Source organism: Varanus komodoensis, unplaced genomic scaffold (assembly GCF_004798865.1).
Source record: "Varanus komodoensis strain SLA01 unplaced genomic scaffold, ASM479886v1 scaffold29_1, whole genome shotgun sequence".
In the NCBI taxonomy this organism is placed as follows: Eukaryota; Metazoa; Chordata; class Lepidosauria; order Squamata; family Varanidae; genus Varanus; species Varanus komodoensis.
The window spans coordinates 7,631,392-7,644,700 of NW_025335759.1; the positions used below are offsets into that span (position 1 = coordinate 7,631,392).

At 49.3% G+C, this 13,309-nt stretch overlaps 1 protein-coding gene across 1 annotated transcript; it reads left to right on the plus strand.

Annotated features, from left to right (window-relative positions):
• The first annotated feature begins 3,824 nt into the window (after nucleotides 1-3,824).
• On the plus strand, nucleotides 3,825-12,982 carry SLC30A2 (solute carrier family 30 member 2). Its single transcript, XM_044435053.1, has 8 exons — nucleotides 3,825-3,883; nucleotides 6,445-6,659; nucleotides 7,489-7,635; nucleotides 9,144-9,297; nucleotides 10,103-10,262; nucleotides 11,134-11,239; nucleotides 12,404-12,538; nucleotides 12,672-12,982. The coding sequence occupies exons 1-8, from the start codon at nucleotides 3,825-3,827 to the stop codon at nucleotides 12,815-12,817; spliced, it is 1,122 nt and encodes a 373-aa protein (XP_044290988.1). The 3' UTR covers nucleotides 12,818-12,982.
• Nucleotides 12,983-13,309: the final 327 nt, after the last annotated feature.

Below are 13,309 nucleotides of genomic sequence, written 5' to 3' on the forward strand. Positions count from 1 at the left end.
CAACAACCTGAGGAACTCACTGCCACAAGATCCTGGCATGTCCACTTTTCTTAGATGGCTCCTGTTCCAGTGTGGACAGGAGATTAGCCAAAGGCATTAAGGAAAGGTGTATTATCAACAGCTCTTGGCCTCGACTGCTGAAGTTATTATTATTAATAATTATGGCTTAGATTCTATTTTTAATTCATTATTGATGCTTAGGCCCCAGGCACTGCATACTGCTAAAACTAAAATATGATGGGTAAGGATCTGTTCTGGCTTTGCTGGCAACAAGTTCCAAAGCAAACGAAGCAACACCAACAACCAGGGCATTTAAGAATGATTGTATGTTTTGGGGGATTAGTTGGCAAATGGCAACTCTAAACTGCAGGGGACCAGCAGCATCAAAGGAGCAACAAGGCCCATGCATTGTGGCCCATCTCCATTCAGAAATAAACCTGGGGGCGGCCCATGATCCTGGCCACCAACACTGCATATTGCCGCAGGAGGGCAACCCTGCTGCTCCTGGAACAGCAACAAGCAAAAAGCAACTGGTGGAACAGGGATGAAGACACATCCCTGTGTCTGTGTGAAGACACAGCTGCATTCCAACGCATCAGCCCAAGCATGACCGATGGTCAAGGATGATGCGACATATAGTCCAAGAACATCTGGAAGACCACAAGTTCCCCACCCATGCCGGAAAAGATGTTCACCAGCAGAAGTAGCTGGTCACCGCCTGCCTCACTGAAAACACCTCAAGCCAAGAACACAGGGCTGGCAGGAGGGAGAATGCGGCAGCAATTAAGCCCATGAGAATGGAAAAATGTGAATATTTTGTTGCCAAAGTGGACAAAAGGCCACCAAATCTAGAACATGTGCCTGCCCTCGCCCTGATGTGCCTGATCTGCAATTGCTATCATTATGAGGATTATTTATTTACATATTTATTTATAAATTTATAAGCCACTCCCACAACCCTATAAGGCTCTCTGGGTGGTTTACAGTATAATTCTGCTTTATAATTTATATCCTGCCCTTCCTCTTCCTGCAAAGAGACCAAGACGGCTTACACAGCCCTCATCCACTCCATTTTATCATCACAAGACCCCTGTGAGGTAGGTTAGGCTGAGAGTAAGCAACTGTCTTAGAAGTAATGGGTGCAATGAAAATAGAAACACGGTACATCTCACAATAGTATAGAAGACTGTGCTTCGAATGCCTGCCCATTCGATCTGCTAAGTATGGGTGGCAACAGTTCTGATGGCTCATTATCTTTATAATGGAAACGGACGGACACCTCTGACATAAAGGAAGCCTCACGGCCTCTCTGGGAAGCAACAGCAGGGAAAAAAGGGAAATTGAAGGATTTTTCTAACTAAGAACTGCGCAACACAGTTAGTTGGGCTCCAATAGATAGAAGCGGCTATGGGATCCTGCAAAGGACTGTCCTCTATAAAAGAGGGCACTTGATCACAATGTGACTGGATGCTTATCCAGCATCAGCATTTTGTACTTTGCAGGACGGCAGGGACTTCTCCTATGGTTATCAGGAAGGAATGTGTGTGTCCTCAAGCATGCTTTCTCCTGCCTTTGCAAAACCAGCCACATAAATTAGGAAAAGGCCAGGTTGGAAGACGGGTCAAGAAAAGGGAGACTAGGAAGCCCAAGGACAGGCGGAAATTGCTGCAAGGCTTGTCTTTCTTAGAGTCCCCTGTCGCCACTCACCCATTTATGCAGCATGACTCAAAACTGTACCTCTCTCCCTACACCTGACTGCAAACACAGCATGGGAAAGCCACTCACTTGCTCCACATGCTCACACAGACGACATTTCCCAGGAAGGCGTGCATTACGGAGGGCAACAGTGCGTGCCACCACAACACAGCTGTTCCTTGGAGTGGGTGGCTGTGGCGGCAGAGGGGCTGAGCTTGGGCCTGAAGGCCATCAAGAAGATAAAGTGTTGCAGCGAGGAAACGACTGGAATCTCTACTTCCAAATAATCTGGACCCAAAGTGTACTGCAGAGGTGGGCAGAAAGCAGATCAGAATGTACTGGTGGTTGTCTGGGTGATCTGCGGTAGATTTGGCAAGGATTTCTGATTGCCAATTGTTTTATTGTAGTAGCAACAAGATGACTTTTCCCAAATTAGGTCACTGGAACAAAGGGAGCTTGGCATAAGCAGGAATGGACTTTGGTATGTGAGGATTGTGAGCCCTGTTCTGGAAATAACAGTAGAAATTCCTGGACTCAGCATTCATCGTGTTCTTTAAATATGTGTCTTTTGCACCTGTACTAGAATGTTAACCCATCTGTGCAAAACTGCTGGTGCAAAAGCAAGCTCTCTGCAGTGTTGGTTTGTACTGTCCAGCAATGCACTATCACCACATACAGTGATTTTCACAGCTAAGATCTCATCTGCACCTACCGATGGCTCTTATGTTTGCTGTACCAATCCAATACCTCCCGCTGCACCAGCATCCCTCACAAACACATATTTCCACACATTGGGGCTCAGATGCAGAGAACTTCAGAATACTGCCAAAGCCAACAGCTGCTTCTCCTTGCACTGGGGACCAGGGGGATCCAAGTTCTAGTTCTCACTCAGCCATGAAGCTTAGGGGGTGTCACTGGGCCAGTCACTGACACTCAGCCCAAAGTACCTCACAAGGTGGTTGTTATGAAGATAAAACAGAACTGTGCAAGCTGTCTTGGGTTCCTCACAAGAGAAAAAAAGTGGGTTATAAATGCAATATTATAATAATAATCAATACCGCCCAGTCCCAATAATCATCCTGCCCAGTCCCAAATCTTTAAAGAGGGCATTTTAAGGAGACAAGAAGAGAGCGAGGAGGCATGGTGCAGGGCACAATGGTGTCATTGTCTTTGCCACTGCCCTGCCAGGTACCACAGGAATGAAAAAATGCTTTGGACCAGCCAAGCAATTGGTCCCAAAAATATATGATTAGCATTACAGAGTTTTGCAAAAACCCTAGACCGACAGAAAGAAGAACAAGGGAGTCCCAGATCAATCAAGCCAGAGCTCTCCCTAGAAGCAAACATGACTAAACTGAGGCTGTCATGCTTTGGACACATCGTGAGAAGGCAAAATTCCCTGGAGAAGACCATCATGCCAGGGCAGGTCAAAGGCAGAAGATAAAAGGGACAAGCAAATATGTGATAGAGTGATTCCATAAAGGAAGCCGCTGCCTTGAACTTGGAAGAGCTGAACCGGGCTGGCATGGGGCAGGACATTTTGGAGGGCTTTCATTCACAGGATGGCCGAAGGTTGAAGATGACTTGAGAGCACAGCACAACATCAAGCTAGATAAAGCAAATGAGTGCTTGAAACAGTGACTGAAAGGTAACACTCAAGTACTCAATGCTCTATTTCTTTTTTACAATGGAACAACTTAGTTCCTTATTGAAGTCCATATTCCCAACTGCACACGATTTTCACTGCATATTTTTCCCAGCGGCGCATTAGAACAGACCCCGCATCCCCTCCATGAAAACAAGCTAGCGACCCTCTCTTCTGCTGGAAGCCCCCTCCAGCAAAGAAGAAGGGCGGGCCTGGTTGGGGGGGCGGGGGGCTTGCCGTACCTGCTCCCCCACGAGGCCAACAGGCGCTTGCAAACTTTGCAGCCGGTCCGGCTCGCGGCGTCCTCTGCCCGCACCTCCCCCGGGCTTTGCGCACGGGTCCGCTGCGTTTCCACACGGGCTGCTGCTCGCCCAGCCGAGATAAGAGGCAGCTGCGAGCGGCGCTGGAGCAGTCGAGGAGGGGGACACGGCCGGCCAGGAAACGGGGCCCCGCCGAGCGCGCACGCCCTTGTCGCGGGCGAAGGATGGAGCTGCGCGCCGCGGGGGCAGAGAAAAGCCACCTCCTCAACGGGATGGAAGGCAGGTGAGTGCGGCTCAGGAGGCCTCCGCCCCGCGCACCAGCACCCTCCCCGCACTTCTCTGGCCGTTCTCCGCCCCGAGGTCAACACAGACTTCCGGCACTATCACCAATTCCGCCCTCGCCCCCGCAACGCAACAGCGGCAGCTTACCAGCCGCCAGATTCTCCCCTTCGACTTGCGCAGCCCGATCCTACGCTCTTACTTACTCCGGACGAAGCTCCCCTGGGTGCGGAGGATTGCAGAGCTAGGAAGCGCGGCGGCCTGATTCTGTGCCACATTTACTTGCAAGTAAGCCCTACTGGGTTCCGTGGGGCTTGATCCTCTATAAGTGCGCCTAGACGATCTTAGCCATAACAAATTATCGCAACTTTAGCGATTTAGCGCCATCCCATCCTTCCGATGTAAAATTCTTCAAGCACACTCTGCAAATCCCCAGCCCCTCTCCTTCAGCCCTTGGACTGTAAGGGCAAAGCAGGATGGCAGACATTTTCAGATTTCTCTATAGCCTAGAATACGTGCACAGCTGCACACATGCATTCAGTACCCAACACTCGGTGTGAGAGTGCTGTGAGGGCCCAGGAAGCTTTACCCATTGAATTCCTGCTGCGTGGTTCAGAACCTTGGACCGAAGGAGCAAATCTGGCTCTCATGTGGTCCCAGGCTGGCTTCCTTGTGTTTTCCAGATGAGGAAACCCTCTTTTCCTGCCCCCCCTGTTCCTCGCCCCCCACCAACCACCACGGAGTTAGTGGCTTCCTGGCACAGGAGTGGGATTTCCCCGATTCTAGAAAGTCACAGTGCTTCTGCTGGGCTTCATTCCTAGCAGGAAGAGGGTTGAGCCAAACTAAGCTGGCATTTTGGCCCCGCCAGCCTGTGGAATGCATCCCCCAGGAGTTCTCAGAGGTGCAGTTGGCCCTCAAGCTGAATGGTTCAGCACCCCTGTGAGAAGCAGGCCTTCGTCCCGATGGAAGACGGCAGCTTTCGGCCCTCCCAGGATGCGTGCTTCAAGAGCCCTTCCTCTCTATTAATTAGTAACCATGCCATCCTTGAACTCTGCTGTATAAGGATGTTTAAAAAGTATGGGGAAAGAGGTCATTTCCCCTCAGTGCCCTGCAAGTGTATCCATACGGGATGCTTTGGAAGAGAGCAGGACCAGGTCACAGTTCCTCATTCCTCAGCCTGCTACACTCTAAATGTGTCAGACTACATCACCCATCATTACCAGTCAACAGGGTCAATATGATGGGAGTTATAGTCCAACACATCTGGAAGGGTGCTGGCTTGGGCTGGGAGTGGGGGCTGTAAATTCAGTGGTTGTTCCGGTTTAGGCAGTGCAGTGTGCAAGAAATCAGTCGTGTGTAATCTAGCGTAAAATGCCTGGGAACAATGGGAGTCAACATTTTGCTAAAAACTACAGTGACCTTTCAGGAAAAAAGTAAAGGAGAGCAAAAGATGGACATGAATACTTCTTCCCCAACTGGGTGCCCTCCGGGAATTGCATTTTTCCATTCTACTCCTCATCTGGAATATGGTGCCCGACTCTGAGCACAGTGCTTTTGAGAAGATGGCGGGCTGGTCAGGGTCTGGGACAGCCAGTTCTGTGAGAGGAGGTTGAGGGAGCTGGTTTGTTATCCTGAAAACAGGCACATCCTTGTTCTCTGCTGATCCAGGGGACAGAACATATTGCAAGACAGTAGATTGCAGCCGAACATTTGAGGGACATTCCTGGCCAGAAGAGCTGTTCAGCAGCAGAACCACATTACCTAGAGGAATGGTCACTCCCCCTGCAGCCAGAGGAGGAGTGGCCTAGATGGCTGCTGGAGCTGCCCCTCCTCACACTCTAAGAGCAGTGAAACCAATTTATCATCTCTTCGCCCTGACCAGCGATCCCACAGAAACCCTCGCCATGAGGACTCAGTTCAGTGGATTGACTTTCCAGGTGTGTTCACACCCAGCCAGGAGTGTGAGGCAGAGAGAGAACGTGATGGCACATTCAAGCCAGTGGATTTTTCCGGCTTGCAAGTCAAACTGGCTGCATCCTGGAAGGCAAGTTTTACTCTAGAAATGGCTTGTGGTGAGGTTTTTACCATGCTGTCAACCTGCCTCATTCACAGGTTTGTCACTTGCATCCCACTGATGAGGTCTTCCACTCCTGATCCCGCTATACTAACCATGCCGCTGCTGCTATCATTCTCTTACCATGGACATCCCATTAAAGGGAAAGAGAGATGGAATCACTTCATAAGGCCTGCACAAGATTGTTAGCCCATGGGCCCCTCTGTCTGGAAGCACACCATGTTTTAAACAGATAGGGAGAGGGCAGGCTGCCCCCCACCAATTCATAAGCACATCTCTGCTAAAAGGAGGAACCCATACAACAATTCTCTCCATGTAATTATGCCTTCTCCTTGTTTGTGGCTCAGCCAACTGGCTGGGAATGATGGGAGTTGTAGTCCAAGACACTGGGCTGGGGAAGACCACAGGAGAGCTTTGGAGCTGGTAGCAGCTCCCTCTGAGATGATCTCTCGTGACTGTTTTCTTTTTTAAAGTTGTTCTTTATGACACAGGTCGTATTTAGGAGTCACAGGGAAGAACCTCCATGGCTCGATGGTTGGCTATGTTCCAGACCTTGCCTCCATTGAACTGAGCATGAAGGGGAACCAGCACTGCCATTCCAGCTGGGCATCTAGCAGCAGCTATGATGCTGAAAAAGTGAGAGCTCGAAGGAAGCTCTATCTCGCCTCCGTCATCTGCTTGGTCTTTATGACGGGGGAAGTTGTGGGTAAGGCTTCCAATACTTGTCACCTTGTGCATTTTCCTCCTTTCATGGCCATCAGATTAAGAGCTAGCTCCTAATTCAGCAGGGACAGGTAGATCTGTAGGGTAGGCTTTCTTCTCTCCCACTTTGGAATTTTTTAAAATTTAAGCTCTTTCTGTCATGACATTTGCCAATTTGGATAACTCTTTAGGAAAAAGGAGCCGACATGACATTCTTGCCCATCTGCATTGGCCACATGCAGGGAGAGGTCCATATTGTACCTGTAGCTTCTACAAATGAGGAGCTTATAGAAAGGAAAGAATTGGTAACCATAATTCAGCTCTAGCCTGGCTGAATACCCAGAGATTCAAATCCAGAGTTGTTGTTGTTTTCCAAAAGAACCATTTACCTAGTTGGAGGAAACTGTTTCAATCCACATTCACCTTTTCTCAGATCTCAAATTCTGTCAGGCCCAAACAAGAAGAAGAAATTTGCTGATTCGGAGCAACACTTGTCAAAATCAAACTGAAACCAAATTCTCAGCTATGCCTGACATTTAGTACTGATGAGTACAGATGTGGAAATACCATACGGCACAGCCACACTGAGATTGTGCAGTGTGAGCATACACTGCAGGGATGTTGCACGTGATACCGCTCATGTTTGAAGAGGAAGAAGACTCCATGAATCTAGAAATCCCACATGGCAGGTAGAAAGCTAGGCTGGAACTCTCCTTGGACATGCTGCTAGCTAAGCCCAGGCAGGGGTTCTGGACATCAGGAGGAGGGAACAGTTGCTGTGTCAAGCCACCAGCCTCTGCAACGCCTCTTCCTGCTTGTTCCCTTTTCCCTAGGGGGATACTATGCCCACAGCCTGGCCATTATGACAGACGCGGCTCATCTGCTGACCGACTTTGCCAGTATGATGATTAGCCTTTTCTCTCTCTGGATGTCATCTCGGCCACCCACCAAAACCATGAATTTTGGCTGGCATCGAGCAGGTAAGTTGCACTGCAATCCTAAATATGTATATTTTCTAGAGAACAAGACCCACCGATCTTTGTGGAGGGCTTTGTTCTGAGGAAATATATGTAGCACAGCACTGTCAGTGGAGAAGAGCTTGTTCTAAAGTGGATCAAAGGCAAATAGAACCTGGGATGAGTCTAGCAAACCCACCAGCTGGGAACAGAATTTTCCGAGAGTTGGTGCTGTTAGAAACACCTCCACTTTTTAGTAGAAATAATATTTAGCACTTCATGTAGCACCTTCGAAGCATGCAAAGTACATCATGCATATTAGTAATGCTTACAGCACCCCAACAAAGTAGGCCATGGATGATTGTTGCCCCAATTTTACACTGGAGGGTGGATCAGAGAACTTGTATAGAACTGTATGTATCCAGATACGTGGATCCACAAAGACACCACAAGTGAAGATCTCAAGGCTCTGTCACCTGTGTTCACAACCTTCCCAAAAGTGAACATCTTTGAAATGCACGCCTCCTCCTTCCACAGTTTAAAGCATCTTTGTGTGCCTTTTTCAAAAGTATGGCATTTTCATGCACATTTTCCAAAAGGACAAATGTTGTTGAATGCAAGTTTTTGCATCTACAAATAACACTGCAGACTTGGCAATGTGCATACGTTGATTGTATACTCCATCAAAGCCCACATTTGATCCAGAAAGCGCAGACTGGGTAAATCCTGATCAAGAATGAACCGAATTGGATTTCTTGGATTTCTCAGGCATCCAAGTCAGTGTTGCCTTACAGGCAGCTGTACTGCCCAGGTGGTGGGGCCTGTGCTGAAATGGAATGGCTGATGCCTGATACCAGTCAGTTTAAATATGTCCTGCCATCAGCACTTGCACTTCCATGGGAACATTTATGCCCCATGAAAATGGGAGACGAGATCCTGGGACTTTTGTGGGTGAAATGCTACCAGGATTTTCAGGCACTTACCTTTACCTTATGCAACACCTGCTTTGGTCATTCTGCCTACCTGTTCTCCTGGCTGCAGTGGTGAAGGGCTTCTCCTACTTCACACACTGGCTTGGTTGCTCTAAGCAGCTTAGCTGGGTTCCTGGGATGTACTGCCCCCAGAGTGAGCTAATGCATACTGTAGCAGCTTTCTATGGGGCTTTCTTGCAGGAGGGAAGGCTGCCCCCCTTCCAAGAAGGCTCCTTAGCCCAGGAGCACAGCTAAGCGGCTCAGAGTTGCCAGGCCTGCACCCAAAGCAACACCAAGCCTTTTTTTTCTTTTTTGGTAGGGAGGAATTCTTCCCACCATCAGTCTCTAGAATCTTACCCATCACTCCTGAAGATTAATCTAGTATTCTACTAGATCCACCATGCTGCCATTCTCTGAAGCTTACAGAAAGGAAGTGCAGGAACAATGTGATTGAGCGTCTTAATATTCCACTGGCTTTCAGGAGAAATATTGTCACGTGATTAGTTCCAGGCTCAGCTTCTATCTTAGGCACTTAACCCATGCTACTGGCTTTCTCCGCAGAGATTTTAGGAGCCCTGCTTTCTGTGCTGTCTATCTGGGTAGTGACTGGCGTCTTGGTCTACCTAGCAGTGCAGCGGCTGCTCTCAGGTGATTATGAAATAGAAGGAAACACCATGCTCATCACCTCTGGCTGCGCAGTGGCAGTAAACATCATGTACGTATGAATGTTCAAAATAACTTTTCAGCCTAGGAACATTCTGCACCTGACAGGAGTTCCCTCAGGTCATGGATACCTTTTGGGTGGGCAGAATGATAGCTCAGTGGCACAGCCCCTGCTTTGCATGCAGAAGGGCCCAGGATCAATCCCTGGCACGTCCAGGTAAAGGGACTGGGAAGACATCCTGGAAAGTCCTAGGCTTCACGGCCAGTTACTTTTGCTGCACAGTTCTGGCCTTGAGTGCCGGTGTTCCATCCCCAAAAGCCAGAGAGGGTCTTTATTATGTTTGGGTGCTTTAATCCTTCCCCTCCCTGTGCTCTAGTCCAGATTGTTTTGGGGGTGCATCTTCTGTTGCTACTCTGAGGACTTTGAGAAAGAGCTTGCGTGTGTGACTGAGTGTGTGCCTGCATCTCCCAGTTGTGCCCCGTTTCCCCGTCTCTCTGTGCTAGAAATGGCAGACGTTGCAAGGGAGTGGGAGACCGCAGGGCAGGGTGCAAACCCCAACAGAATGGGAGGCGCCTCTGGGCCTTCGCGCCTGGGTAGGCTCACTTCCTTGCAGCAGCTTGAGCCACCTGTGTGCAGGTGCTTTTTCTACAGCCTCCCGGTGCCCCTGTGCATGCAGGCAGGGTGGGAAATGGGCACGCACTGCCCTCCTTGCACACTCAGGCACCAAGTACCAAGAACGGCTTTATTGTAGGCCCTACAATGTAGGGGGTACGGAATGCAAGAGCAGCTCAAAACCTGCCTGGCTCACATTCGGCCCCTTCCTCTACCCCACCCCACTTTCACTCTCTTCCTGTAGAATGGGGTTTGCCCTCCACCAGCCTGGGCATGGTCACAGCCATCATGCTCATGACACGAGGGGGCAGAACACCAGCGTCCGGGCTGCCTTCATCCACGTGGTTGGGGATCTTGTGCAGAGCATTGGCGTCTTGGTGGCAGCCTACATTATCTATTTCAAGGTAAGGGGAAGAATTCTAAAAGGCAGAACTTCCCCCCACCCCAACGGATAATAGAAGGCTCCTACTCCCAACCTCTCATAATCCAGATTAATCTGATATACCACAAACATTAGACAAGAACTAGAAATATGTGCAGAACCAGTAACTCAAAATGCATCATCCCATCCACCAGCAACACATCAAGTGGCAAAACATTTTCCTGGAAGAACCAACAGGTGTGGTGGTTAGAATGTCAGCCTGGGACTTGGGAGGAGGACTCCAGGTCCCACTCAGACATGAAACCCACTGGGTGAATTCAGGCTATTCACTGACTCTCAGTCTTACCTACCTCACAGGGTTATTGTAAGGATAAAAGTGCTGATGGGAGTCATTCCAACAACACCTAGAAGGGTTTCCCCACCTCTAGTCCAAGGGTAAAACTGCTGCTATCACTGTTTTAGCTATGCAAAGTTGCTTTTGTGTCCACAATGTCAGATGCTGTGCAGAACACCAAAGAGCCTCACCCTGGAGCAGAAGTGGGGTTTGCCATCTACACTAGGAGTAGGCAACCTTTTTTGGGCCATGGCCCCATTCAGAAATTTGAGAACGCCCCCTGAGCATCACCCCAAACAGGCTACTAGGGGAGGTGTGCATGCAAGAACACAAATACATGCCCAGAAGCCTGTGAGTCAAAGTAGAAGTTACAAAGCCCTACTGGAGGTTTTAGTATCAGGAGAAATCAAGTCGACAGTGATCCAACTAACAGTAAGATAATGTATAAACTGAGGGGGGAAAGAACTAGGAGGGGTGGAGCTCCTTGATGGGAACCAGCCTGGTGCTCTTGTCCCTGTCTTGCCTACCTCCTCTGCTCTATGCATTCTTATCCTACAAGCCGGAGTACAAATATGTGGATCCTGTCTGTACCTTCCTGTTTTCCGTCTTGGTCCTCGGAACAACCTTGAGCATCCTCCGAGATGTGGTGCTTGTGCTGATGGAAGGTAATTCCTGCAGTGGGGAAAGGGCCCCGTGAGAGCTAGTTTGGGTTATGCATAAAGCAAGACGCATTTGGTACAGATTTTGCAGGTGTGCTGGGTAGTCCTAAGCATACAGGGAGTGGGCAGGCATGATAAGTCAAAGCAACCTTTGAGGAACATAAAATGCTATAATTACACATTTAATCTAATTTTAACTAGACCTCAGCCCTACCCCGTGATTTGGGCTAGATTACAATATGTCCAAGCATTTTAAATTAGATCTGTATTTCTCCAGTGAGTTGAAGTCATTTTTATGCCTCATTTTTATGTTTTACTGAATTGATGTTTGGTTTTATACTGGTCTTATGGTACATAATGTTGGGGTGGGGGTTGTATCTGTTGCCCTGATATCCCTGATTTAGGTGACCCTGTAATTGGTCAGTACTTCAAAACCAAATGATCCTTGGCTGGTTTCTCAGCTCTTGTGCTGCCTTTTCCTCATTCCAAAACATTGAAATGGGTTTGCCATGGCTTGCTTGCTAAGGGGAAAAGCTTTCCAGCTAAATTATGCCTCACTTTGTACCCCCCTTCCTTAGGCCTGCTCTGTCTGTCTCGGCCCCCACCCACCCACTCACCCAGGAAATGTGGCCCCAAATTGCTTCTCTGAAATAAAATTTGCCCCTCTGACTGAAGGGGGTTCAACACCTTTACTTAAAGGAAGGCTGGGCATTTAGAGAAGGGGGCTAAAATCCTTCTGGGGAAAGGAGACAGCTCTTTAGCGCCTGCGGGTGCAAGCCTGTGGGAACTGAGGCAGCCAAAGGCTCACAGCTTCCCTCATGTCACAGCCAGCCATGCTGGGAGTTACCACCCGTTTTTCTGTCCAGACATGAGATGACATTTTAAATATGGGGGTGGGAGGCATGCCCTTTTGCCTCCAAAGCTTGTGGCAGCTCCTTGTGGGGGGCGGGGTGTCACAATTCCTGTCAGGAAAGTGGCAGGGAGAGGGCTTCTATGCAACACAACTGCTCAGATCGATTGGCTACAGCAACGGAAGCAAAATGGCTGCCATAGCTTTGGAGGTAAAAGCCACGCTTTCTTTGGCCATGCGGAAGGACGCAACACAGCCACAGGAGGGGAGTTGTGTCGTCTCTGTACCAGCCTCTGCCCTCCCCACCCCCTGCTCTGCAGGTACCCCAAAGGGAGTGGATTTCAACACAGTGAAGAACATCCTCCTGTCCATCAGTGGGGTGAAAGACCTCCACAGCCTCCACATATGGGCCCTGACGGTGTCTCACCCAGTGCTGTCTGTCCACATCGCGATCAGTAAGTGACCCCTCTGAGGGGAGGCTTGGGCCAAAACCCACACCCCACTCTCCCTTCTGGGAAGGCTGCTTTTGCGGCGCCATGACCCACCCTCTGCTTCAGATTAACAGCGTTCTCTCGTGCTCTGTCCCAGATGGAGATGCCGATGCACAGACTGTCTTGAAGGAAGCGAGTTCTCGGCTGCAGGGAGCCTTCAACTTCCATACAACAACCATCCAGATAGAAAACTATTCCGAGGACATGAAAGATTGTCGGGAGTGCCAGAGCCCCTCTGACTGATTCTTTCCACCTGCTGAGGAGGGTTGCCTGGCAACCTGCAAACTGACATTTGGCCTGGTCAAAGCTGCTACCTCGGAGGTCCTACGGTTCTCTCACACCTGGAGACAATGAAATGCCAATTCCTAGTATGTTTGGGGAGCGCAGCAAAGAACTGCTGTTTCTCTTCCCCACCCACTCCCTCCCTTTCATTTGTTATCCCTTTCCTCTCAAGCCCAACAGGAAGTGTAATTTTATATGGATTTAAAATAAAATAATGGTATTTCTTCGCCTATTCATTGACTTGGCTGCAAGACGCTCTTCCTCTTCCACGGGGGTGGGGAATCTTGTGCTTTGTATCCTGAGTTCAGAGCTGGTTCCGAGTTCCATGGGTCTCCTGGCAGTGTCCCTTAGTGCATTCCCTCCCACATCTCTGGGTCTTACCCAGCCACAGAAGCAGAAAGTTGATTTCCCACAGTGCCCTGGAATGCCTGGCATTAGAACTAGGGAAGTTGG